This window comes from Trachurus japonicus, chromosome 4 (assembly GCF_045865225.1).
Source record: "Trachurus japonicus isolate A0001 chromosome 4, Traja_1.0".
NCBI classification, from domain to species: domain Eukaryota; kingdom Metazoa; phylum Chordata; class Actinopteri; order Carangiformes; family Carangidae; genus Trachurus; species Trachurus japonicus.
In genome coordinates, this window is record NC_140910.1 from 11,366,802 (window position 1) to 11,394,547 (window position 27,746).

The window sequence follows — 27,746 nt, forward strand, 5'->3', positions numbered from 1 at the left end:
CATGGTGGGCCACCCAGGGAGCGTCCAGCCAGCCGTGAGATGGCCTGATATACATGCTTACTGGCCATGCTAGATTCCCCCACTCTCACCAGGGAGAAGGTCGAGCCCCACAGGCTGGACGCTTTTTAAAGACACCCGAGGCTGTAAGCGGAGTGACCAGCCCTCCACACACACACATAGGCTACACACACACACACACACATTTCAGCATTTCCCTCTGTACAATGAAAGACATTGCCATCAGGTCGTTTTCTGTGTCCTGTGAGGCGAGGCGGAGGTCATTGGGAAGGTGGAAAACCTCTTTAATGGTGGGAATGATGCCATAACACCTATAGATAGAGTTACGGATCATGTCACATACAGTCTGTATACAGTGTACAACTCTTGACAGCGTGGCCTGCTCACGCCCGATGGTGGAGACAAGCTTAAGAAAACGTAGCTGTAGTGTAGTGTAGTGTTGAAAGGTATAATTCCTTGTTTCCTTTTTGTTTTCACTGCTGATTCATCTAGATTTATTCCCCACAGTGTGAAATGTTTAATATATCCATTTGTTCACTCCATAATTAATTACAGATAATTCATTTTCCTTATTTCTTTTATTATACTCTCAGAAACCAAGAAATACATTAAATAGAATTAAAACATTACTACCCCAAATTTTCTGAATTAAATTTTTCAATTCTTTTGCCCGCAACACACATGAATAAATAATGATAAACCCAGAATCTCACAATTTATTAAAGCTGTTTCTAACCTGTCCATTACACTGATTTCTAACAGCTCCTTGAGTTGTAAAAACAGCTCTTCATTGACCTAAACAAACCATCAGGGGTCAGCTAATTGTCTTTTAATGGCTCAGTCGCTTGTTTGTCGATGGAGAGTCTCTACATCCTGTCTGTTAACAACACAAAGGCCTTTAACAGCAGGACAGAGCTGCACAAAGCTCGTTAGCTGTAAAAACAAATAAGAGAATTTATTGGGAGTAGTGTGTGTGTGTGTTTTATTTTTACTGCATGTAAACTAAGGAAGTGTGGTGTCACAAGGCGGCAGTGAAATAACATCATGCCATTTTGTTTTTTTAATTATGATAAACTTAATGTGCTGAAATAAGCAGGCTGAGATTAAAGAGAACGAATGATGAGATTATTTACACGAACAAGTGAAAATAATTTATTCCATGTTATTTCTGTGATGTGAAGAATATAACATGTCCTGTTATTTTCTACTTTTCCCACATATTCTCTCATTGGTCAAATTTGCTCGCAATGCAAGTTACATAAACACAGGAAGATGCACTAAGCAAGGGAGATTTAATTAATTATACGGAAAGAGAAGGACACAATGTAGCAGATCAGCTGAATGAATTGAATTATTGCACTATAATAATATAAAATGATGATTCAGATGAGTAAAAACTACTGTGCTCAAATTACACTTGGAAAAGTCTGGATAATAAGGCCTATAATTTTTATGCTTTTTTTTTTAGGTATGTTTTTCCTTCTGACAGTAAGAGATTGTGCTACTATCTTTAACACCCTAGTTATTTTAATGCATCTTGTAAGGTATTAACATTAAAAATGAGAATCTGGGTCTTTTTGATAAGACTCTGTAATGTTCTTCCAAATACAGTGTGGTTTCATTTTCCAAATCAGTCTCATTAAATAGTCATTGTGGAGTGTATTCAAGGCTCCCACTACTGATGTGTGTGTTTTATACTGTTCTGATTAACAACGTGCAATTATAGCCACCATTATATAGAGCATTCATTTACATAATACAGTCCAGTGTTTATTGTATCTATTTATTTTACATTCTCATTATGGTGATGTTGACCCACTGTGAATTCATTAACACAATAAGCTTAAATCCCCCATCGACAAACAATACAAAGCTGCAGGAATGTGTAAAAACGAGTGGAGCCAGAGCGCCAAGACAAAGCAACAACGTGTGTGTGTGTGTGTGTGTGTGTGTGTGTCTCCCCGGAATGAGAACATACGATAAAAAGGTGTGTTAGATAAAATGATAAAAAGCGGAGACAGGTTTTATGTGAAATGCCTTGACATATTTGTTAGGTTAATATTAGTGCATTAAGATCTAAAGAATTTGAGTTCATAGAGTTCTGCTGTTGCACATCAATGTGCCATCCCAGCATGCACACACACACACACACACACACACACACACACACACACACACACACACACACACACACACACACACACATAAAATGAAATTGTTATGTAAGTGCTCTAATTTCAGACCCTAGTGACTGTTCTCACTCACGGGTAATGAAAGGCTTTGATGTGATGTTACAGGGTAAAGAAGCAAAACAAACTAAACAAAAAAAGGCCCTGACTCTGCGTCAGTAAAATTCATGTGGAGCTTTGAATACATTTCTGAGCTTGTTTTGATTTTTGGTGAATTAAAAAATGTGAAATGACAGAAATGAAATCCATTGTTGTAAACTCAACAGTTTGTGTGTGTGTGTGTGTGTGTGTGTGTGTGTGTGTGTAAGAGTTGTCTCCCTGGCTCCCTTGAACTTGGCAGCCCCACCCCACCCTGCCGGCCCCCCACCCCCTGCCCCACCTCCACCTCCACCTCCAGACACCTCATGAAGCCCACAGTGCACACATAGGAACAAGTTGAGGGGTAAGTGGGTTTACCAGAGGAGGGTTATTACATGGTGGAGTCAGGACGTGGATGGGTGGGGTCGATGGGTACAGGGAGAAGGGGCTCTGGTGGGAGGGGGGGCAGGTTGCATTGAAATGTCCGAGAACTTGGAGCCTAGTTTGTCATGCTAACTGCAGCGATGCCATTGAATGTGGACACAGGGAGCAGAAGGTTCACAGGACCCCAGCCATTCTCATGCAAAGTCTGTCAGAGCCCCCCCCCCCCAGCCTCTCCTCCCTGTGGAAGAAATACATACATGTTAATAAATGGACACACACTAACTAAAGCAAAGGGTCGGGTGCCCCACTCTCTCTTTATGTGTTCAAAAATGTGAAGTAACACACACAATGGAGAAAAAAACATAAATATGACCATTTGCTGAAATGTAACTGACTGATGCTGAATTTAAGAGAATGAAAGCTATGTAAATATGAAGCAACATGAATTAACAACTAATACTGAAAAACTGAAAACATTTCTAAATAAAACCCAGAGTCTCTGCAGTATTTGTGACGCCAGAAACGGAAGGAGGGGAAACGCATGCAGGTGCATACATACTGTGTCACCATGAGAGAAGAGGAATCCACCTTAACTCTCCCATTAAGGCTCATCTTTAACTTTATATGACCTTGACGCTACCTTCACAGCCAGTGGCACAAATCTGCCCTCATTTCCTGACTGATTGTGAAAAATAATTATGTTCCCCTCCTTGTTCCACCAAACACAAATTCTATTTAGATTTCTATTTTGGCATCTCTATTAAATAAGCTGCTCTGCCTGATTCTTATTTCTGCCTGCTGCTGCTGAAGTCTCCACCACTCACCTCTCATCTGTTTCACCTGATCCGCAGACCGGGGGGGGGGGGGGGGGGGGGGGCTACAACTCATTTAGTGTTAAATCTGTTCAAATGCCAAGTGGTTAAAATGTCAGCTGCAGCACAAGCACACACACCTATACATTTACTCCCTTTAAACGCAAACACTCCATGCAAATTAATGTGCTGCCCCCTCCATCCCTCCATCCTCGAAACAGTGAGGAGAGGTAACAAGCATATATTCAGTGTGTGTGTGTGTGTGTGTGTGTGTGTGTGTGTGTGCCTAGATTTATGTGCTCAGATTTATGCGTACTACAGTTTCACAACCTGGCATTGAAGGAGTCTCCATTTGTGTGTGTGTGTGCATAAGTGTGAAAATGTGTGTGTTTGTGCCCCCTCATCTGCACTTGGAGCCGCCGTTTGGAGCCTGTATTTGATTGAGTGAAGGCCAACGCAGCCTGAACACTCCCTCTAATGGAAGAGTGGAGCCCAGCAGCTCGGTAATGCACTGACCCCAGAGCTTTTACAACGCTGCCAGCCGATAAGTGGCAATATGCTGGATCTTATAAAATTAACAAGACTCAGCTATGGGGAGAGGGGGCTTGGAGGGTGGCGACGGGAGAGGATGACATCCCTATAGAACTTGTAAATATCTATGCATTTGATGTTATAGCCGTTCTTGACTGAGTTTTACAGCCATTGCACCTTGATTTGATATTTTCTCACTCATTTCCCTTTTTTTTTGGAAGGAAGTTTACAGGGAAATGTTTACGGGGCTTGTTTATGTTGGATAAAAATGTCTCTCAAGGCGTTTTTAAAAAAAAATTTTTTTTTAATGCTGCTGGATTTATGAAAGCTGCAGCGAGGGCCAGGTGCTGGAGAAGCAAACTCTGAGCAGGCAGGCTTTGAACTGTTCTTCCACGGCACCACATGGGGTGTGAACATGTGCGTGTATGCATATGTTAACCATACATTCCCTCCTACACCTCCTGCCTCGTGACATCTACAGTATAAGCTCAAAGTTAAACAGCTCCTATGCCTGGTTATGCACCATCTGTTGTGTTTCTGGGTAGAGAGGGCCTCATCCAAGCAGAACACAATCAGTCAAAGGGCTGTGAAATACGAAAAATGCAAAAATAAAATAAAATAAAAATGATATTACAGCTGCAGCTACTGTCTTTATCCCTGTGTGCCTCCCAGTTTAACCTCCTCACCTTTCTCACGCAGGATCAGCCCGGGTTTGTGTGCATTTTTGCCCATATACTGTGCATCTGCGTATGTGTATTTGTGCGCGTGAACAGCTATTGTCTGCCAACGCTCCAGCAGGGGCTTCAAAGTGAATTATTCATGCGAAATTTGAATACATGCAAATGGTTCACTCCCCTCTCCTGGCACAGATCCAGGTTACCTATGGCAACGGCGCCTTCAAGAAGTGTCTCTCCTCCCCTCCTCCTCCTCCTCCTTCTCCTGCTTCTCTCAGGCACCCGCCCTACGACCATGTTATCCACCCAGTGGTATTGTTTCGATTGTTGCAATACCAGGCTGGGTGGCTGCACACTGTCGGGTGGCAGGATATCCCATAATTCACAGTCAAGGTCATATGGGCAGAGAGGATGAGAGACAGAGGGATGGGCAGATGGAGGGATGGAGGGCAGGGTCCCCTCCATCCATCCGCTCACATGTGAAGTTCAGGAGACGACACTCACAAGCTGGTAAAGGAGAAAAAGCGGTTTCAGGTGGTGAATGATGTTATCACCGATGCGACACACACACACACACACACACACACACACACACACACACACACACACACACACACACACACACACACGCACACACACACACACACACACACACACACACTTAGCTATTCAGACTTAACCACAGCTCATGCGCATGAACCAGTGCAGCAAAACAGGACAGAAAAAAATCACATCCTTTGAATGCAGCATACCATGCTCCATTATCTAGTTTATTTATTACTAAAGCTAATCAGTCAATAATGAATTGAAAAAAATATTTCAACGTCTCCAATACAGTAGTGTCAGGTGGTGTAAAGTAATATTTGATCTGAAATAAATAAATTGTGATATTAAGATTACAGTAAGACTGACGTGTGTGGCTTCTTCAGTCATGTTTAATCCACGTGAGGGAAACAGTGTTTAAGGCCTGAATGTGGATAGTGTGTGATGGGAAAATGAATCATTGAAAAACAGTTTTATTTCAATATAATGGCTGTGACTAATTCTTGGCCGTTGTTTTTTCTTTTTTACTGTGATACTGAGATTTGATGTTTTTTCTATCTTTTTTAGTAATTGTTTTATATGAGAGTTTAAATAAATAGATAAAAATTTTATTAAAAAAAAGATTGGCATTCTCTCCATTTTCCTTAGATTTTAATCCTCATCTCTCCACTGTATTTCCTCCATAATTTTATCATAACATTGATGTATAAAAATTAAACACAAATATCATATATTGATCATTTATATAATATTTTTCTAACTTGAGTATAAATTCACTGTTTTTTTGTTTGTTTTTGTCTTTTTAGTATTAGCACCTTTCTCAAAGTGACACAGTGCTGTACACAGAGTGCTGTAATGAAAATACAGGTAAACTAGCAGTAAGAGTGTGTCAGTGAGCAGAGGGCAGGTCAAGTTCAGGCCATGAGGTGATCACAGCCTAACCTCCATCATGGTCCAGGACGCTCAGAGAGGAAAACGACTCAATGCTGCCATCTACTGCAAAAGAAGAGACACGTAGTGTCACACACATGTAGGTCAGAAATTATTAATGAAGCGGGTAGTTTTTGCATGTGTACCATAGACTACAAGATGTGTACCTAAGCAGATATATGGACGTATTTGAATATTGTTATTCTATTTATTACTATTTGATTTTCTATTTTTAATCCTACTTCACTTCAGTAGAAAAAGGTGCAAAACACAGGTGCATTAAACCTTTGTGATGAAGTATTTTCATTAACTCAGTTATTTTTCAGCTACACTCTGTGGTTGTACATTTGAATACTTAATGAATTCATGTGTGCCTAAATAAAAAAAAACGAAGTCTTTCATCTAATTAAGTATCAATGTGAAATTTCGGTCAGTCACTGATGGTGATGTAACATTTGCTTATCACATGGCGCCCTCAAGTGGACAAAATGATCCAGTTGCTCAGTGTTTTGTATGGACTCTTTATTGCATGGTCAGTTATGCTGGGAACGACTGCAAACTTACATCTTTGGATATACTGAATTTTGAAATGTATATAAGCAGTTAAAGTATGATTATTATTTACTCAACATGAAAACTCAGATCAGTGCTTTGGCATATTGAGATGATAGAATCCGCACACAAGCACAGTATAAAAATGAAATCATCATAACCATTAATATATAAGCCAAATCTATATTATTTATATTTATCTCTCATATTTGATCAACCTTCATGTATTAGACATTATAATACCATATACCACCATAGTGCTGGATGGACAGTGAAACTGTGCAGTCCTGCTGACATGATCACCCTCCTACAATCATTTGTTCCATCAATTTCTGTTAAATCCACATTGGCACCATCATAAAAATTCAAACTTAAAAACAAATTGCATAATCACCCCTTTTGTTGCCAGGTACAAATCGTACTTCCTGAATGATTGGTTATTTGAAATAATCAAAAAGGGGAAAAAGGAATTAGACAAAAATAAAATTCACATTCAAAGCAACACAACTGATTGAAAACAGTTCTCTCTGTTGACACAGGACTTAGTTGAAAGAAACGTTTTGGGTCTAATAAAGTGCAAGCGTCAAATTATCAACACAAACATATTCATCTATGAAAAACAAAACTGTGGTAATTCACTGTAAATCACTTGAGCCAAATTGACAGTACCATGATTTTCAAAACAAAGTTGTGGTTGTGTGAAAAAAACATTCAAAGACACTTTCGTCTCCTCACTCAGTTTGAGATACGGACAGTGTTTCTGTGTGTGCACAACACATCTCCCATCCACACTCATCCACTCCTCCTGAAGGGAACGGGAGAGTGTGCAGCAGGACGGTCCCACACCGAGTGCAGACTTATTATTGCCATTCAAAAGACTTGACAACCTCCTTCATGCCAGTCTGGTCTGTGCCTATCGCTTCCCCTCCGTCGCTCCGCATCGACTCAGTGGGTGGAGTAGCTCATCTGATGCAGCTTGAGCAGAAGGCTGTGCGTGATGTCAAACGTGGTGAAGCTGATGCCGACGGCGACGGGCCCTTTAAGCCAGTTCATGCTCAGGCCTTTGTATAGTCCGCGTACCACTCCCTCGTGCGTTACAATCTCACGCATGGTCCCCAGAATTGTGCCGTAGGACGAGCCGGTGACGCCGGCCGTCTGCATGCGCCTGCGTACCACGTCCAGAGGGTACGAGGCCGACTGTCCGATCAGGCCCGCGCAGGCACCAAAGGCCAAGCGCTCGTAAGGGTAAGGCTGGGATCGCTTCGTCTTTTCTACAGTGAGTGAAAGAAAACAAAAGAAAGACTTCAACATCTAACATCTTCAGAGGAATATCTAAAATGCCACTTTGCTGACCTGAATGTGGAAAGTTACAAAAAAGGAAAAGCTTGTTACCCGAGTGCAGCTTCTTGAGGGTCTCATATGTGAAGAATGTGATCCCTGCGTATGGGATGACACCTAGAATAGTAGGAGTGAAACCTCTGTAAAGGGTCTTCACACCTTCCTCTTGGGAAATGCGCACAAAAACGTGCATGATGTTGCTGTACCTGTTGGAAAAAGAAGCAGCGGACAACACAAAGACATTAGCAACAGTGTTAAAACCATATATCAGTGTACACTGCCCAAACACAGAAACAACATATTTGGTCAGGAGAGAACTCAAATCTGAATATTTCTGACATATCATCAAATATTAAAACTATAAGCAAAAACTGAAAAAATGCCATGGCACTCATCTAGAGGGGGAAAAAGCAATTTTTTAATTATGGGAAGAACATAGTAAAAACAAGCACTTTGACATGTTTTCAGCTGGAAGCCTCAGTCAGGAAGTCAACAGTCTGACTCCAAGACAAGTCTGATTACTGGTAACAGGTGAAGACATCTGACTCATCAATTGTCCCATGGCAGACCAAGGTAGCCATTAACCAGAACAAGACAGCAGGGGACCTCATATGCTGCTTTCTTCTGGTAATGGCTAATGGCTAAGTGCTTGTTTTTACTATGTTCTGTCCATAATTAAATAAAGGCATTTTAATTTTTTCCTCAAGATGTGTGCCTTGGTATTTTTACTGATCCAGCCCTACACCAAACAGCAACATCTTAGAAACAAAGTCTTTAGTTTCAGGCAGCATTCCTACACTTCGGCTTTTTCATATTAAAATTATTATTCAATAGAAAAGCGTAATATGCTCAGAAGGCAACATGTACATTTTGCAGTAACTACAAAACAAACATAAAAAAAACAAGCTGCACAGATATTATACTCAAGGCAAACTGGAGTGCAGTCAGACCTAGCTTTAGCGAAATCTAATTTGCAGACTGTTTCTGACCTGTTTCCTGAAACTGAAAAATCATTTTTAATGCTCCATTTAGTAATTGAATTGGTCATGCCACACAAATGAGAAAGTTGCTAAATATAGCGCAACACAAACACTGTGAGCACAGTATCTTATTTCATCTGATCATAACAGGGGCCAATGTGACATGTTATTGTGAGATCATTTAGAACCTGTCATTCACATTGATGGTCTCTTTGGTTGTAATGTAAAGGACAACAATGGGACTGGGGTGTATTATGGGAAAATACAACAGGATGCAATAGGAGCTTACATTTCTCTGGCTGTGACCGCCATCCGGGCTCGCACCATATCCAGCGGGTACGTCAGCATAGCAGCAGTGGTGCCGGCCAGAGAACCAGCCAGGAAACGTGGGAAAGGAGGGAGCGCTCTGAAACAACCAATGCAATTCATGTCAGCAGCAGAATAAAAACAAACAACTTTCCTTTAAATACTACACAAGTGTACTATAAAGCTCAACTGTTTTTGCTTATTGAGGTGTTTAATCAGTATCTTAGCACACTCACAATGATAATGCTAGCAGCAAAATGTACCATATTCACAATCTTAGTTTAGCATGTTAGCATGCTAACATTTCCTTACTTGCATTTAACAATAAGTACATAGGGTATATTGGGAATGCCATTAGATTTGGTCATAAACCAAGATTATTGTACCAAATGCAATTTTAAGCTGATTATAATGCTCGATAAAAAGTAAAAATTCATCCTTAAGGAACCATGAATTTCTGGAAGAAATGTCAAGATGATGCCTCCTATTGGTTTTGATTTGTTTCAGTCGAAGATGACACTTGACTGACCCACACTGATGTCCATGGAGCTACACCACCAGCATGCCTAAAAACCTCTCCATGAAGGTTTTTATAAATAAAAACAGTACATATCCCAGTTAAATCATTACAACTGATAGACAACTTCTTTACTCACTTTCCCTGGAAGCCGAAGTAGCTCCCCAGGAGTTTCTTGTACTGGTCGTGGGAGCAGAACTGGATGGCAGCGTAGGGCATGACCCTCACCATGGTGGCAGAGTTTCCCCTCCACAGACTCAGCAGCCCATCCTTCATGTACGTGCAGTAAATGAGCCTGAACGCCTCCTGGGTACAGCAAGCACAGTGCAGAGTGTTGGTTAGGAGCACAAGAAGATGTCCCACACATTTTAAACATCTAATCATCAAAATATACTCAACATACTCCCACTGTATTATTAAGTCAACCACAAGTTTGTATGTAAGTGTCAATAAGAATGTGAAATAAGAGTACAACATTGATTAACTACATGCATCCTTGAAAATTAAGATGATTTTCATTATTGATTCACTCACTTTTTTTCTTTAATTTGCCAATTCACAAAATGTCAGATTATTTAAGTGTTGTCTTAAAATTAGTAAATCATGTTATTGTATGTTTTTTTTTCCTGGGTCAAAAATACTTCATTTATAATTAATTGAAATGGAAGCATAATGAAAGAAAATATACATATGAGGAGCTCTAATCATCAACTTTTTGGTATTTGTACTTTATTTGTGTCAAAATTGCAATCATTATTTTTGTCATCATTTCAACCTATCAGTGCATCCTCACAATAACTAAGTAATCAATGATTGATTTCCTGATAGACAAGTGAACTCACCTTAGCTGAGAATCTCTTTGAGGACACTGAAACAACAACAACATACAGAGTGAATCTCAGGCTTTAACAGCACACTCTCACATGCAGGCTAAACATCTACTAAGAGGATTAGCAATTACTTAAGAACAGTTACAAAAGTCAGTGAAAACTCTGGTGCAAAAAAATATAATAAAAAAATAATAATTCACATATATGGCTATTTAGCTGTATATTTTATATTTAAAAAAATATAGTTTTAGTGTCACTCTTGCCTTGGAAAATGATCTTGGTCCGATCCAGAGGTGCAATGACCGTTTTGGCCACAGCTCCAGCAAACGCACCACACAGCAGGGAGTCCAGAGCTGTCCATCTGGGCCTCAAGTCCTGTTGACACACACACACACACACACACGTTAATATTACTTCACAAGACATTTGACCTCAGAGTGTGAATGCTGTCGTATGGGCAAGTCTGGAATAAGCAAGTTTAGACCACCACATGTTTATTGGCACCATCACTCCCATGTCCCTCACTCACAGTGAAATCTGCACGTGGATTAACGCCAGTGACTCAACTGTTTGTGACAGAATTGCAAGAGATAAAGCCAACATGTGTTTCACTGAAGCATGACCATTTACGTATGTGTTTATGTGAGTGAGTGTGTGTGTGTGTGTGTGTGTGTGTGTGTGTGTGTGTATGTGTGCATATATGAACACTCCTTCAGCTGTAGGGACAGTTGAACCCAATAAACAATTTCACTGACTGATAACAAGAGAATCTGGCACGAATAACATGTTTCACAACCTCAAACAGAAAAGAGGGAAAACACTGAGGGTTTGAATAGGTCTAATCAGTCAGTTTACCCATCTACATATATTTACTGAGATCAACTTCAGCTTACTTTATTGTAAAATTTGACACAAATAAGGCACTGGTGATATCTCGAATTCCATGTTATGAAAAAACCCACATATAAACATGTAATTAAATGGAGTAAACATGGGTTAGGATTCCTATTATTCAATGCTACTTACTGCATTACTTTGCAAAGTAAGGCCAGCTTTAGATTAGCAGGCACCTCCCTGCTATTTACAGCAACGCACTAGGGGAGGCATGTCCTTCTAAACTATGAATACAATTGGCTACCAGGAAAAAGCCCTTCTGCATTTCACAACAACAGCCCGAGGACACTGAGCAGACCCTGACAGTCACACAGTATGGTGGGTTTTATGACTGGTTACAAACAAATTATATCACAAGGCGACAATGCAACAGTTTCCTCAAAGGAACTTCTGTTCTCCTTATGCATTTGCCATTTGCGTGAGTGACAGGCAGACAGACAGGCTTTTAACAGGGTCAAGAAAAAATGTAGTCCCACAACAACTTGACTAAACAGCTCATGCCCAAACTGCTCCAACACGTCAGAACAGGTGCTACGTTGTATCCTTTGTGTTGAAGCATTTCTTGAGAATAAGTCATAATCATGGTAATAGTCACCTTTGCTTGGCTGGAGGGTGGCAGAGCCAGCACCGTGGCCTGGGCCACAGGCAGGCGGCTCGGATGGTCGTGCACACGGTGGGCCATGTGTGCCCTTCACGGAATACCAAGGCGGTAAGTCAGTCAGTCAGTCAGTCAATCAGCCACTCATCCAGGAAAACACGCTGCAGATGACAATGTAGGAAAACATAATGTGTCTTGCATAAAAAAAGACAGCTGGCCTAAGTAAACAACAGCCCCGCGTGTCGTACTGCCCCTGTGTATCTTCACCATAAAGAGAGTACGTTCTTGCACGCACGCCCATACCCCCACACAAACACTGCCAGGCTTGTAAACAGGGTATTGCATTACCAAAAACCAACCCATCGTTATTCTCCAGCATGTGACTAAACACACTGATAACATTTAGTCATTCATTACAATGACCCACTTTTCGGTTTCCTGAATGAGTAAAAATAATAACTTAATGACCACACCTCATAAAAATAAACTGCGACTGATACTTCAAAGACAGTACAAGAAATAAATAGACAGGCCTGGTGCGGTTAAATAAATCTGTGATTAAATGCTGCATGTTGTTACCTTCTGTGGTGTTTTTAAAGGGCTCCGTGTTGACAGATTTCCGATGTGTTATATCAGTCTCCAGTCTGCCTGCAGATTCTTGCACACATTTCTTGTTTGCTCGCTGAAGGCTGCTGTTCAGTCAGTCGCTGTTACTTGCCCCCACGCTGCGGTGTTTTCGCACGTCTTTTCACGTCGTACACGTCTATGAAGATGATTGTGAAGGACAGGTGTCCACTGTCCAGCTGCAGAGTGCGTTGTGTATTTATATCCCAGTGCCTTTCGAGGACGTTCTGCTTGATCTGCTGCCTGACTCTACACACAGGATTGTTTGGGCTGTTCAAGGTCTTTAAGAAAGTGGGACACAGCGTAGTCTTTTATTTTGGACTACAATACCCACAAGCTAATCCCGACAGTTGGATGAAATCTCGCGGGTTTATCTACAACATTGGGTTGCCAGGTTTGATCATCATGTAGCCTACAACCAACCTGGACTTATCTCACAAATTTGACGGTTTTCTTTTCAATACTTTGTCTTACATGCAAAACTTTTATTCAGAACAGTCTCCGCACAAACAACTATCATCCATAAATAAAAAGAATACACATTACAATTGACCAAAGTAACATTTCTACATTGTTTGGTTTGACTGACCACCAGTGTAAAAGCCAAAGTTATTCAACCCAGATGAAGCAGCAGTTCTTCACATTTAAAAGGCTAGAAATGGAGATTGAAGGCATTTTCATCTTGTAACTTATTAAAATGGGGGTGATTATCAAAAGTTTTGACGATCAGTTTCCTTCATCTGCAGGTCTAGCAAATTTGTTAGGTTCATGTTTATGCATGACCAACTGCTGTGGTTAGCTGCAGCACTTTTAAATCCAGGTTAAAAACATTTCTCTTTTGACGTGCTTAGCTGAGCTCTTTTAAGAACTTAAAACTTTATCTATTTTCTTTTATTTGCTCTTGCTTTTAACTCTGTTTTAAGTGTTTTGTTTGTTTTTATTCTGTTTTATGCTTCTTTTTTAATGTTTTGTCTTTATGTAAAGCACATTGAGTTGCCTTGGTATGAAATGTGCTATATAAATAAAGATGCTTGCCTTGCCTTGCCTCTGAGTTGTGAAAATAATTCACAAGATATGAATTACTCTAAGCACAAGCACTTCACAATAAAGAGCTGTAGCCCTTGAAGATGCTCAATGTCACGGTTCAGTCTTATCCATGGCACTTGCGGACTAAACTTTTTTTTTTTTTTTTTTTTTAAATACCTGTCATATTTTTAGGCATCGTCCCTCTCAAATGAATAATTAATTAATTAATATATGTGTCATAGCAATGTTACACTACATGGTCAAGCTTAAATGTATAAAGAAGGTTAACAAACACATGGTATGCACATACAGTCTATGGGTATGCATTACGGTCGTTATACGCTCTCGCTGATGGGTTTTACCTGACTGACCGAACCTGGCAACCCGTGAGTCTGGCTATAGCGCTGAAAAACTTGTTGTTGTGGGGGAAAATGGCGTCAAACGTAGAGGCCCCGGAGCGCTGGTACCTCGCCCTACTCGGCTTTGCGGAGCATTTCCGAACCTCCAGTCCGCCCAAAATCCGACTCTGTGTGCACTGCTTACAGGCCGTGTTTCAGTTTAAGCCTCCGCAGAGGATCGAGGCCCGGACGCATCTCCAGCTGGGCTCGGTGCTCTACCACCACACCAAGAACAGCGAGCTGGCCCGCAGCCACCTGGAGAAAGCGGTGAGGGAGGTTTGATCTGGGAAAGAGCGGGGATGCGGCGGAGAGGCGGAGGGCTGTAGGCCGCAGGCAGCAAAAACAGCGAACGGCGGAAGTCTCTAAATAGCTACCCATTCAGGAAGGCTACATTTAGGAAGAAGTGAAAATATTGCATTAGTTAGCGTTTATTTAGTCAGCTGTATTGTTTAGTATTCGTCCAGACACGGCCGCTTTCGTTGTTTCGGTAGTGTTAATCAAATAAGCCGCTGTATGGGATTATTACTGCTTCATAAAGATTGCAAACACACTGCTATGACGCCGCTAATATTTTCCATCTTTTGTTTTGCAGTGGTTTATATCGCAACAAGTCCCGCAGTTTGAAGATGTCAAATTTGAAGCTGCCAGCATTTTGTCTGAACTCTTCTGCCAACAGGTAAAACCTCTCTACACAACGTTAACATGCATTGTTTTCCTCAGGTCTCAGTGGCGTCTGCTTAGCTAAGTTACGGACAGTCACCACTTCTTAGCATGGAGTGAAATCGACAGGGTACTAAATTTGGTTAATTACATGCAGGGTAGGATGGACGTTGTTGATTTGCTATAGATTATTGATCATTGTGATTAATTTTCAGAACCTGGTGGACTCTGCAAAACCCCTACTGCGCAAGGCCATCCAGATTTCACAACAAACACCGTACTGGCACTGCAGATTGTTGTTCCAGTTGGCGGTATGTATAACTATGAATTGTGTGTGTTTTACTTTTAGTTGCTGATGCAGAAGTGTTTGGGTTTACATTTAAGATAAGCTGAGCTCAGTTTAGTAATGCTTGTACTTTTAATGTTTTTGCTCTGCTTCATTTCATGAAGACACCAATGTTTGTATTGTCTCTTTCAGCAACTTCATACACTGGAGAAAGATTTGGTGTCAGCATGTGACCTCCTAGGGGTTGGAGCTGAGTACGCCCGAGTGGTGGGCTCAGAATATACCAGGTAAATGTCGCTTAATCCACTCCTGACTGCATATTTAATGGTTTTAAATAGTATATACAGTACAGGCCAAAAGTTTGGACACATTCAATGCATTTCCTTTATTTTCATGACTATTTACATTGTAGATTCTCACTGAAATTCCACTAATGAACCCTGACAAGGCACACCTGTGAAGTGAAAACCATTTTCAGTTCAGGTTCACCTCTTGAAGCTCATCAAGAGAATGCCAAGAGTGTGCAAAACAGTAATCAGAGCAAAGGGTGGCTACTTTGAAGAAACTAGAATTGGTGGGGGCAGAGATAGAGGAGGAGGAGGAAGAAGGAGAGGAAGAAGAAAAGAAGAAAGAGAAGACAAAGAAGAAAATACATGTTTTCAGTTATTTCACACTTTTTTGTTAATTCCACATGTGTTCATTCATAGTTTTGGTGCCTTCAGTGAGAATAAAGGAAACACACTGAATGAGAAGGTGTGTCCAAACTTTTGGCCTGTACTGTATGTATATGACCCACCCCCGACCCCTTCCATTTGACATCAACAAGGATATGCAACTCAGAAAAACAAAAGAGTTTCTATCTCAAGTAGATGTATGAGTCACAGTCTGTGAATCACACCCTCACAGATCCTCTGCCTCTGTTTGTGTGTTCATGGAGAGGGTTTGCCCCTTAAAAGGCTATCTCAGAGCAGATAGTAAATAGTGGACTCTTGGGCAGCAAGTCTGTTTTATTGCTGACTTCTCAATCCCAGTATCCATCTACAATAATGCATGTGTTTCAGAACATAAGAAAATCATCTAGATACATCAACACTCTGTTTTTCTACTAAGCAATTTAACCTTTGACTTGTAGGTAAAGTAACATCTGTCTTTTCATTGTGGGTTCAGACAAACCAGACAAATGCATTTCATTCTATGAGAGATGTTGCTTTTGTAAACACATTGCCCCAGCTCTGAGAACTCACATTTAGACGTGATACCGTCCTTGACATTTTAATACACTCTGGTGCACCCTCACCACCAATACAGCTGTGGCAACACTAAGTGTTTACAAATATTTACTGAATGTAAGACCTTAACAGGGAAAACCTGATCTGATGCTTTGTTTTGTTTCAGGGCGTTGTTTCTCCTTAGTAAAGGAATGGTGAGTCTTTTTATACTTCACATTATTTATGCTGTTACTAAAATAGTATTGAAGCTTGGATGTGTGTTTCATTTTTATGTGAATGATTACTGATGGCACAGTAACATGTGTATATAAACAACAGTCATTGTGCCACTACTGATGTTGAAATCAACAAAAGCGGCATCCAATTCTGTAAATGTTTGATGATGGTTGATGATTATTTTCTTTTTCTAATTTTTCTTCTTTAGTTGCTGCTAATGGAGAGGAAGCTCGGGGAGGTGCACCCTCTACTAACACTGTGTGGAACGATTGTAGAAAATTGGCAGGGAAACCCGATCCAAAAGGAGTCCCTCAGGGTCTTTTTCCTGGTCCTACAGGTCACACACTACCTGGATGCTGGACAGGTAGGAAAACCAGTCTGGGAGAGGTGGAAAAAGTAGCATTAAGATGTAATGGTTTAAAGGGTATTTATTAATTTATATATTTATTGGTTTCTTATGGTGACCAGCCACCACGAGGTAAGAGGGAATTGTTAATCATGTTCTTTTCCCGCCAGGTCAAAAGTGTTAAACCGTGTCTGAAGCAGCTACAGCAGTGCATCCAGACCATCTCTACACTCCATGATGATGAAATTCTGCCCAGCAACCCTGCTGACCTCTTCCACTGGCTGCCCAAGGAGCACATGTGTGTCCTTGTCTATTTGGTAATGCCACTTGCCTCCCTCTCCCTCTGTCTCTCTCTCTTTCTCATTATAATCTCCCAGAGAATTGCCATTGGTATTCAGAAAAGAAAGAGAAAATTGAATTTGAGTCCACTGTGGGTCTTAACATTAGTGTAATAACTCATCTATCAGACGATAGCCCAAACTTTGTGCAAAATTCTATTTTCTAGTAAATCCGGGATGAATGTGGGGTAGTTTTTTTTTCGCGTCACGTTGCTCATGATTCATCAGCCACTCATATTGGATCCATCATCCATCAATCAAACATCTGAGACACACAGACACGGAGCTCGGTCTCGCCCCAAAGATTGAATATCCCGCCCGCTCGATAACGACCAATCAAATTCGTTTTCCTTACTCGGGTAAACTCGTGCAGGAACTCGTGAAAACTCGTAGAAGGAGGCGCGACAAACAGGACAAACGGCCATTTCTGAACACCTTTAATTTTTTTCCTCTCTGTTAGTTGTGATCACACTGTAATTTGTGTGTCAAAAATTCTTGTTTTTAGATCAGTAACACATCTTTGAAATTATAAACCTCTCACATCAACTTACAATATTGTTTGTAATTGATAGAAAACTCATAATCAAGCATTAAAGAATGACACAGTGGGTCAGGCTCTTGTGTTATCCTCATGAGCAGCTTGACACAATGCCAGTGAATCAGTAAGACAAAGATTTAGTCAACCCTCACCTCTATAAAATCATATGATGCATATTTACACCATAAGGTTTTCATTTAACATTTTCTTGGGTAGGAATTGGTGTACGGTATTACATGTATGGTCTTTATTTTCATTTTTCAGGTGACAGTCATGCACTCCATGCAAGCAGGCTATCTGGAAAAAGCCCAGAAGTACACAGACAAGGCCCTTATGCAACTAGAGAAACTAAAAAGTGAGTCTAAGCTTTCTAAAATAAATCATCACAAAAAAGTAACTGAGTAACAGTTCTTTTTGAGCAGTAAACCTATTTACACCACTTATTTCTTTAGCCTACGTTTGATTTAATTTTCTCTACATGTTTCAGTGTTGGACTGCAGCCCCATCCTCTCTACCTTTCAAGTCATTCTACTGGAGCACATTATCATGTGTCGACTCGTCACGGGCCACAAGGCCACTGCGTTACAAGAGGTATGTTGTTTTCTATTTTCCTGGTCAGTTACTGGGTTTTGTTGTTCTTAATTTGTGGCATGGTGCAGAGGATACACTCTGGAAAACTCCAGCTGCATCAAGAGCTCAGTATTGCAGCATTTGAAAAGAGTGCCTCAATTTGAGTGCTTGAATGAGCATGTGCAAGTGAACACTGGCTCTCTGTTCTGTCTGCACAGATCTCGCAGGTGTGTCAGCTGTGCCAGCAGTCCCCCAGGTTATTCACCAACCATGCTGCTCAACTTCACACGCTTCTAGTGAGTATTTTAACCCCAAACTGTCTTTCACATCTCTGAGCTTGTCAGAAGTTCATTGAAAACCGTTTGTTTGTTTTTCTGTAATCAGAACAAGTGTGATTATGAAACATTTCTAGTTTCATTTGGTTGTTGTTGTTGTTTTTTTTTACATTAAAAGAAAAAGTTGACCTACATTCATAACAAAGGTTTTATTGATCAAAATACTATGACCTTAAATTAACATACTTTTAAAGGGACAACGAGGAGTTTTGGAAAAGCGAAGCGTTTTCACTCTACATTTATGAGCCTCCGCGCACCGTGAAATTCTTTGACAGGCGCAAGACAGACTCATGTTTTCATTCATCAAGAATTAAAGTCAGAGGTTCAAAGACGATCACATACCGTTGTAGTTCCCACCATAAACAGCGATTCGGCGGCGTTATTCTCATGACTCGCCACGAAACCAAAAAGTAAAGAAAGGCTGGTCGGCTCAACCAGCATTTCCACCACCACTAATAATAACAAAATAACGATAGAGACAAAACAATATATTTATCGAAAATGGGCCCATTAACAAGTGTGGGTAGCAGAGATTCATCCACATTAATATGAGACTTTTTTTTATAACCAAATAGAAACTCCTCGTTGTCCCTTTAAGAAACCTCATCAGTAAATAACAAAATGTTAAAGAGATAGCTGGTGTGTCAGCCACTCTAAGAAAGTTGTTTCATAACGTTTTTATTGAATTGATAAGCAAACATTTGTATATTTAAATGAATTGAGAATTAAATACGTATATAACATTCAAAAGGACTAAATTAACTGTTTGTCTCCTCCCAGGGTCTGTACTGTATCTCAGTGAACTGTATGGATAATGCAGAGGCACAGTTCACTACAGCCTTGCGGGTGAGTATGCAGTGATTTTGTTGGATCTCCTCTGGTACTGTCACTCCTCTCATTTCTGCCTCTATTCTTCTGTTCTTCAACATGTCCATATTGCTGCTTGTGTTTCAGCTCACTACACACCAGGAACTGTGGACATACATCGTTACCAACTTGGCCAGTGTCTACATAAGGGAAGGAAACAGACACCAGGAGGTCAGTAAAGTAACAGTGGTCACGTCCATAGATTAGTCAATGTCTTCTAAAAAAAAGTGGTTAGTGTGTACTGCACTATGGTTTTGGTTCATCCTGTTGTTAGTCATAACCAAGAAGTCAAATGCTCTTATTTTTGTGGTAATCTAAAAACACGGTTGACATTACATAGTTTGTCCACCAGAGAGCACTTGTATTTATGTGTAAAATGTCCCATTATCTACACGTATAGCCAAATTTAAGCAATCCACATCTAAGAATGCACAGTGAGTTTCCTTGGACAATTGACACTAATATCTCTTTTTTAAAAATATTACATTTGTGTTTTTTCTGCAGCTTTACAGCCTCCTAGAGAGAATAAACCCTGACCACAACTTCCCAGTAAGGTAAGAAACGAGAAAAGATGCTGCTTAAATGTCTATATGCAGTCCAATGCAGTAAATAAAAGTGACGATTTTTGTTCAAACGACTTGGTCTTTATCTTTGATTCAGCTCCCACTGCCTCCGTGCTGCAGCCTTCTACATCAGGGGACTCCTGTCCTTCTTTCAAGGACGCTACAATGAGGCCAAGTATGACAAAATATAAACAGACTCATGCAAACACACCTACAGGTCCACCTGGCACTCATACATATTTATGTTTTTTTGTGTTGCAGACGTTTCCTTAGGGAAACCCTGAAGATGTCTAATGCTGAGGATCTGAACAGACTGACTGCCTGCTCTCTGGTTCTGCTGGGCCACATCTTCTACGTACTGGGGAACCACAGAGTAAGACTTAATACATGACAAATTGGCCAAAAGTTTGCATTTAATTCAATTTTATATTCAATTTACACTACAAGGCTTTTGAATTGAGTGTTTGTAGCTGGTGTCATAACAACCAGTGCAAAACATTTTTCCTTATCTCATTTAATTGTCGGATAACGACGTAAGACAAAATGTTCAGCTTATCCGGTCTGCTCTTGTTTACCCTGTTGTTGTGCAACTGGGGCCTCATTTATAAAACCATTTATACATTATTCCCGACATAGAGGAACTGTTAACTGATTAATTATTCTGTTCTTAGGTTTTTTCCATAAATCTGTGAACTCCAACAGAACTGCATTTACACAGGCCTCATATCCCAGTGTGAGCTCCTGCAGTTAACTGTTGGTTGATACAGAAATATAATGAATAGCAGCATGTCGCAGCACCAGTTAATGAAGCCAACTCAAGAGAGCTGAGTCACAGAGAAATTAGTTTTCATATGTCACAGGTGATGTTAGGGCAGCACTGCAGGTGGGACGGGTAAAATGGGTCTTTTTAATTCTCATGCTCACGTAAAATGACTAAGCAAAAGACTGACAGAGAGGCAGCATGATAACATCGAGAGGCTCTGTTTGAAGCAGCGTACAGACTTCAGAACCCAACAGTGTTCAAAAAGAAGGAACTCTGTCGGTGCTGTTTCCACTTTTTTTGATTGTTTGATTTGAAACCGCCCTCTTCTCCTCCTTCAGGAAAGCAACAACATGGTTGTACCCGCCATGCAGCTGGCCAGCAAGATCCCCGACATGTCTGTTCAACTCTGGTCTTCAGCACTGTTGAAAGGTAGATAATGGCCTCCTTCACCTTATCTTGTGAAACCATTGTTTATGCTCTTGGGTTTGGCCACTTGAAACTATTTAATGTAGGCATAAACATGACCCGACCTTTTACACATCACATCTGAAGCACAAAATCTTTACTCTCACGCTACAAGCTGTGTGTCAAGGTAGATTTGGACCATGTGTTGTGCTTGCAGACTTGAACAAGGCCCTTGGGAACACTATGGACGCCCACGAAGCGGCCCAGATGCACCAGAACTTCTCCCAGCAGCTGCTGCAGGACCACATCGCAGCGTGCAGCCTCCCCGAGCATAACCTCATCAGTGTACGTCAAACAGATAAAATTCCCCCATCATCACTCACCATTATCTCTTCTCATTCTAGTGCCATATTGGATTTACATATTCAGACTTCATTATGCTGTATCCTCTGTATCTGTGCGCCGTAGAGCTGAGATAACAGTGTTAATCTCTGTTTTTCAGTGGACCGATGGCCCTCCTCCTGTCCAGATCCAAGCCCAGAACGGCCCCACCACCAGCCTCGCAAGCCTGCTATGAGGAACCTCCTGTCTTCTTCTCGCATATCACAGTAGCTGGTACATTACCACAAGCAACAGACTGATGCCTAACAGCCTGCTATCAGACCACTGTAGCTGAGGTTTGAGAGGATTTTAACAGGTTACATACTTCAAGCCTTCTCTTTATTAGCTTCTCAAGATTGCTTCCTGATTGTCTGCTATTACATTTTTATTTACAACTACTGTTGTTCATGTATTTCATCCTCCCTGATGGCATGGATGCTCACAGGGCGTAGGGGCAGGGTGGGACTCTTGATTAGAGTAGTGAAGGACACGCAGCGACTTGTAAAAGGGTTTCTTTGCCCTCTGATATAGAGAATCCCTCTCTACATTCGACAGGTTTCTTTTCCATTTGGAAAAACAGTGGGGCAGGGAGTAAAGAAATGTAGAAGAAATTAATTTATTCATGTTGATATTTTTGTAACTGTTGGTAAATATTTTACATCTTGCCTTTTTTTGTATGGATGCTGTTTTTCTTTTCATGCATGGAAGTTACTGATCTGGACTCCCTGTACAATAGTTTCTGACCTGGGTTTCTAACAATAAATTCTTGGTAGATAATTTTTGCACAAAATCCATATTAGAAAAAAATAGAGACCTCTTGTAATATATTTTCACAGAATGATCAGTTGAACAGTTGGCAGTGTATTATTTTGGGACAGTGCACAATAAACTGTGTGCAGTTCTTTCTTTGACCAGAAGATGCCTCTGTTGGGTCTGTCAATGAGCAACGTTAAATCACTTTTTCTTTTTTCTTTTTTATCATTTGTTGTCTGAGGTTTGCCACATACCTGTTAAAAAACACACACACATTTATCTGATGTATTTTTTGAAGTTCCATAATATATGAATCCCTGTTGATGTATTAATTTTTACAAATCGTCTTTAGACTTTTGGAGCTCACAATAATCTTCAGATATTCAAAAAGTGAATTTATTTTATTTTGTTATATTTTAATTTGTCTTGATAGATCTACTAAATTGTTTCTTTACAGTATGTTTGTATAGATTCATCACTTGTTGAACCTTTATTGTACAGTGACTTTTTTATAAAGTCAATTTAGTAAAGTGTGATATGTATTTTTAGCTATCCTATGTAGAAATCTCAATGCTTGGTATTTAAGGCACTCTGTAAGGACACAGTTTAAGCTTGAGTACTAGCCATATTCTATCCAATGCCTATGTTTTTAATGCTTACATTGTTTTCAATAATTTTCCAATAAAATATGATTGAAAGTTTGTAATTAACTGCTCTCTATTTTACTTAGATAACAGTTATGTTGGGATTCATGTTTAAGCTGGTTTAGCGCTTGTATGCACAAGAGATATCTCCACACATAAGTATGCAAACAGAGCCACCCATTCTACTCTTGGTGACAAGGTAAACACTACAAAACAGTGAAAGAAACTGAGTACCAGTTGCATTAGGCACTAACTACTGTGGTAGTTAGACTAAGACTTGGTGGTGAGCATGTCTATAAGCAGTCGTAAGGTGGTGCTAGAGTTTTCAAAGGCATCCACACTGCTAAGTCTGTGCTGTAGTTATTTATAGGACTCCTCTGTAATATATTTAACTTTCTATACACGTACATTTACTGTAAACAAGAACCTACTTATGGAGAAAATGTATTAGCATTTCTAACACTACAAATGTCAGTGACTGCAATGAACCAAATCAGTATATGACTTTTTCAGCGATTAATTACCACTGACATTAGATATTGCCAAAACAATTAATTCAAGTGAGTCATTTGTGATTTAATAGTACAGTTGCAAAATTATAGGTGAAAGTGCCCATTATTAGTTTAGTTACTTTATTTTGGAGTGTTTGTAATGTTTGACTCACTACACCCATATTTCAACTACATGATAACTGAGAACTGTTGCTCTCTGTTTCAGATGGGTAAAACTTGGTAGAAATGAATTGTTACTGATTTCTGTGACTTGCTACTTTTGACTAAAACTCTGCTTGCCAACCTGATATGTGCTTACAGGATCTGTTAGAAAATCTGTTAGTTTTTGCAGCAGTATCAAGGCCAACTCATCCCATCTTTTGTCAAAGCATAAAAACGGCTGCACCATACAGTCGAGTGTCTCACCGCTTTTTTGTTTGTTATGTGGGACTGAGACAATGATTACGGTTGCTCCTTTCTCACTGGGCAAGCATTCATTTGCACCACTCTGAGGTGCATTGTGGGACAGTAAAACCAAGTCTACTCTACCCTCAGCCTTTTATGTAACCTCTGGGGTAAACACTGCGCAAATACAAAGCAGGACCATATCCCAGTGGCAAGGACGTTTGTGCTTCATCTCCATCCCTGCCTTCATTCAATAAGTAAGTATAGAGAGGTGAGAATTGAGGGGAGATCTGCTGTTGCTCTTGTGCCTCCTTTGCCACATAGTGGGCCCCATGGAGCAGCGTGAATAGAGATAAAAACCTCCTACATGTTATAATCAAGTAAGTCCAGGTCCTCTGCATTGTTATCTCCCTGGTGTGTGAACCTCTACCAGACTGCCTGGCTGCAGGTGGTAAACTGCTTCAGAGCTAATTATGATCAGTCTGAACATTACTGCTATTAGCCAAGAAGCTGGGGGTTTCAATTAGGAGGGATAGTCTAGTGATGTCACATGTTGAGTTTGTATGTCTGCATAAACTTCAGGAACAAAGTGACAAGGTAGCTATACTCTGATGGCAACAATACACTTTAGATAATCAGTGATAATTGGGACCAGGTTTACAATGTATGATCAGTGCAGGTCCAATGATAGTAGCTACTTTGGAGTCAGTTTGGATTCAGTGGTACACAATGATAATTAAGACAGTAGAAGGCGGCTCCTTAAGTACATGTGAGACTACACACACACACGCACACACACCTAAGGAAGGCTTCAGACACACAAAATACTGTGAAAACAGATCCCAATCCCAACACAAAGACATTCACATGGTATGGCAAATTATGAGTTTTATATCACAAAATGAGGACTTATGACTTCAAAGCAATACATATAGAAATTGAAACACCTATAATGATTGAATCAAATAGAAACATAAATCAACCTGTTCATGCTACAGCAAGAGTGGTTCATTACAACCTTTATGACACTTTTATTCGGTCCACACTGAATGCAACAATGCAATACAGGTTCAGACTACATGTAAAATGGCTAAAATTTAATAAAACGGTACTGTAGTAAAGCCTCCCTGTCCTTCTTTGTTTTTGTTTTGTTTTACTCTCCCTGTTTCTGCACTACTTCCGTCTAACAATTACAAACGCAGCATTTTCCTTCTGCCTCACCAGTTGGAAACTTTACATTTCCGAGGTGTGTATGAACGCAGCATGACGCCGCCTGTGGTGGCTCATTACATTATCTGGCAACCGGAGTGGCAGCGGACAGAAGAGAGGGGATCCCCGGGATTTTTACACCGAAGCCAGCGAAATACCGACACCAAAACATCTGAAAATCGTGGACGAACTCGGTTAAGCTCCTCCTAGACTTCGTAAGTTCATGCAATTTCACCGCCATATGAACTCATCCATTCTTTTAATTTCCAATTAAATTATGACGACGAAGGAAGTTTCTCTATCGGTGTTAGCTCAGCTAACGTAAGTTAAGCTAGCTAGCATAGCTCGATCGCGGCTAACGTGCAAGGTAACAGTTTGTGTGTCGCTCACACACACGCACACACACCTACCGAGCACTGACTGCCGGGAACAAACCGCCTCAAAAAGTCGAGCAATATTGAAACTAACTTCCCCGACAGAACTTGTTTAAGGATGCTCCAAAACTAAGATGTAATGTAAGTTGTTGTTCATATTTATCTGCAGCGAAGTGATGAAAGTCCATGAGAAAAACAGTGGCTTTTTTGCACATAATTAACACTCGATTATTTGTGAATAAATTTAGCGACTGTCTGTCTGGGCAGACGAGTGTCCAGGGAGTTAGCGTTAGCAGGCTAACTTAGCTCGCTAGCTAGCCTGTTAACACTTAGCGGCTCAGTGAGACGGGGTCGGTTTCATTGTCTGTCGTGTATCGCTATTTGGACGTGAAGCGACATTCAAACTGTATATTATGAGTCATAATGTCATATTTAAAGGAACATGTGCCCCAGTGCTCAGTGACTGTCTTTCACTTCGTACGATTGCCCATAACACAACTGGCTGTTAGCTCGCCTTAGTTAGCCACTGGTTGTGTTGCCGGACAGATGGACAGGTTGTTGTTGGCGAGCCAAGTTAACGTTAGCATCCGATAGCCTGTTGTTGTTGATGATGGGTAAGTTAGAAATAGGTAGCTGTTCTTTTCCGCAAAGTTGGGTCACTAAAGTTTATCAGTACCACAACCAGAATTACCACCGGTTATTGCAAAAGTGGCTGCTGTTCGTGGCCGTCGATGGGTATGATTGTGGCTATATGAGCCACTGATCTCCCAACTTTGTCAGATTAGCTCATCCGTGAAAAGCCTTTTTATGGAGGCGTAATGGTGGACGGCTGTGCCTCCGTCGGAGTGTGTCTGTCTGTCCACCACGGGTTAGTAGCTGTTACCTACGTCAGGCCATGGGCATCCAGACGCATACTTTGTACTGTGTTTGTATCAGAATATCAGTGTTTCTTGACTGAAATCAGATCCATCACCCAATGTAAGAAAGACGATGTTTGACTTAGGAGTCGAGAGACAAACCCTGTAACTACTGTGCCGATGATTTCCTGCTGGACTCTTACCAGTTCAAGGCATTCCTGTGATATAAATCATTTGATTTCCTGTACGTAAGCATAGAGAGAAGAGCTTGTAATGACTGGTGTGGCTCTGCGTTTTAAAGATTAATTTAGAAAGTCTCCAATCTACAGCAAGCTATGAATCGTGGATTATGCTGATTGAGTGGACACTTCAAGTCATTCAGCTGTCTTTGAGGTGTGTTTAAACTGAACAGCAGTGTTTATATCCATACCTCTGCTGAGCAAGTGCCCTCCTTTCAATGCAAGCAGACAGTTGGCACCCTTGGCCATTGATGGGGGACACATGTCGCTTCACATTTTATGATGGGGCTTGGATTTGCCTGAGGAGGGGTGCCTCTTATGAAAAACCCTCCTGAGAGTGATGTGACCAGACAGGCATGACTCGGGATCCACTCTTATTCTGCTGCATCAGGACTGAAACTTTTTAAAGATACATCTGTATTTCCCTGACACTGTAATTTTTTCAGCTTTTGGCATAAGTGAGGCTCACAGGAACCTCGCTCATTGTTGCCATTGTTAAGTGTATTATTGTTATATTAGCCTTGGTATTTGCAGGTCCATTCTTCTCGAATTGAATCTCGCTGTAAATGTTTTTTTCAGTTTTGCCTAGTTACAACTTGTGCTATCCAACTTTATGCTGAGCGGAAGAAAGTGAAGCATCAGATTTAGAGAAGGTTGTACTGCACACTGCACAGTTTCCAGTGTCTCCTAGAAACCTTTATGTCCTCAGCCTATTGTGTTGTCTTGTCCTTTTCTTTTTTTTTAGATAGCATCTATGGGCTAAGAGAGATTAAAATGGAGAACATCTGTTTCTCACAACCCTGACCAAAAACGGTGACCCATGATGTAACTCCTCAGGAATATGTGACAGTCTTTGAGTTAGTCCCCGTTTTCTTATCCACTCAAATGATAAACATCAACATATGTAGACCTAATACTGGAGATTATGATCTGTAGGGTTGTAAGGTATGGTGCTTTTTGTTTCCATCCATTCACATCTGCCTGAGACATTACAGTAACAGTCTCTTTGTAGCGTACCGTGGGACAGTTTAACACAACACTCTGGTTGCGTGTGA

General features: G+C 40.7%; 3 protein-coding genes across 6 annotated transcripts in view; 2 read left to right on the forward strand and 1 right to left on the reverse strand.

The window, feature by feature from the left end:
* Positions 1–6,664: 6,664 nt before the first annotated feature.
* LOC146988505 (mitochondrial coenzyme A transporter SLC25A42-like) lies at positions 6,665–13,055 on the reverse strand. The gene is made up of 8 exons (XM_085773906.1): positions 12,754–13,055; positions 12,172–12,335; positions 10,946–11,057; positions 10,695–10,720; positions 9,992–10,158; positions 9,319–9,435; positions 8,104–8,255; positions 6,665–7,982 (listed from the first exon to the last, which is right to left on the reverse strand). The coding sequence occupies exons 2-8, from the start codon at positions 12,256–12,258 to the stop codon at positions 7,657–7,659; spliced, it is 987 nt and encodes a 328-aa protein (XP_085630032.1). The 5' UTR covers positions 12,259–12,335; positions 12,754–13,055; the 3' UTR covers positions 6,665–7,656.
* Positions 13,056–14,245: 1,190 nt separating this feature from the next.
* LOC146988506 (MAU2 chromatid cohesion factor homolog) lies at positions 14,246–23,178 on the forward strand. Its single transcript, XM_085773907.1, has 18 exons — positions 14,246–14,489; positions 14,815–14,898; positions 15,098–15,193; positions 15,361–15,455; positions 16,564–16,591; positions 16,822–16,977; positions 17,130–17,276; positions 18,100–18,190; positions 18,323–18,426; positions 18,624–18,701; positions 19,521–19,586; positions 19,695–19,778; positions 20,112–20,161; positions 20,268–20,345; positions 20,432–20,543; positions 21,272–21,362; positions 21,556–21,683; positions 21,841–23,178. Exons 1-18 carry the CDS (start codon positions 14,256–14,258, stop codon positions 21,913–21,915), a joined length of 1,797 nt encoding a protein of 598 aa, XP_085630033.1. The 5' UTR covers positions 14,246–14,255; the 3' UTR covers positions 21,916–23,178.
* A 2,119-nt stretch (positions 23,179–25,297) lies between these two features.
* gatad2ab (GATA zinc finger domain containing 2Ab) overlaps positions 25,298–27,746 on the forward strand; it is a 40,763-nt gene continuing 38,314 nt past the window's right edge. For 2 of the 4 annotated variants that reach the window (XM_085773909.1, XM_085773911.1), the window contains exon 1: positions 25,298–25,436. Coding sequence is in view for 2 of the 4 variants with exons in the window: in XM_085773908.1 (XP_085630034.1) it covers positions 25,735–25,736 (2 nt within the window). In the remaining 2 variants the exon portion in view is untranslated. Of the gene's footprint in view, positions 25,437–25,489; positions 25,737–27,746 lie in introns of those variants that run through there. The other 2 variants (XM_085773908.1, XM_085773910.1) reach the window with 2 other exon arrangements.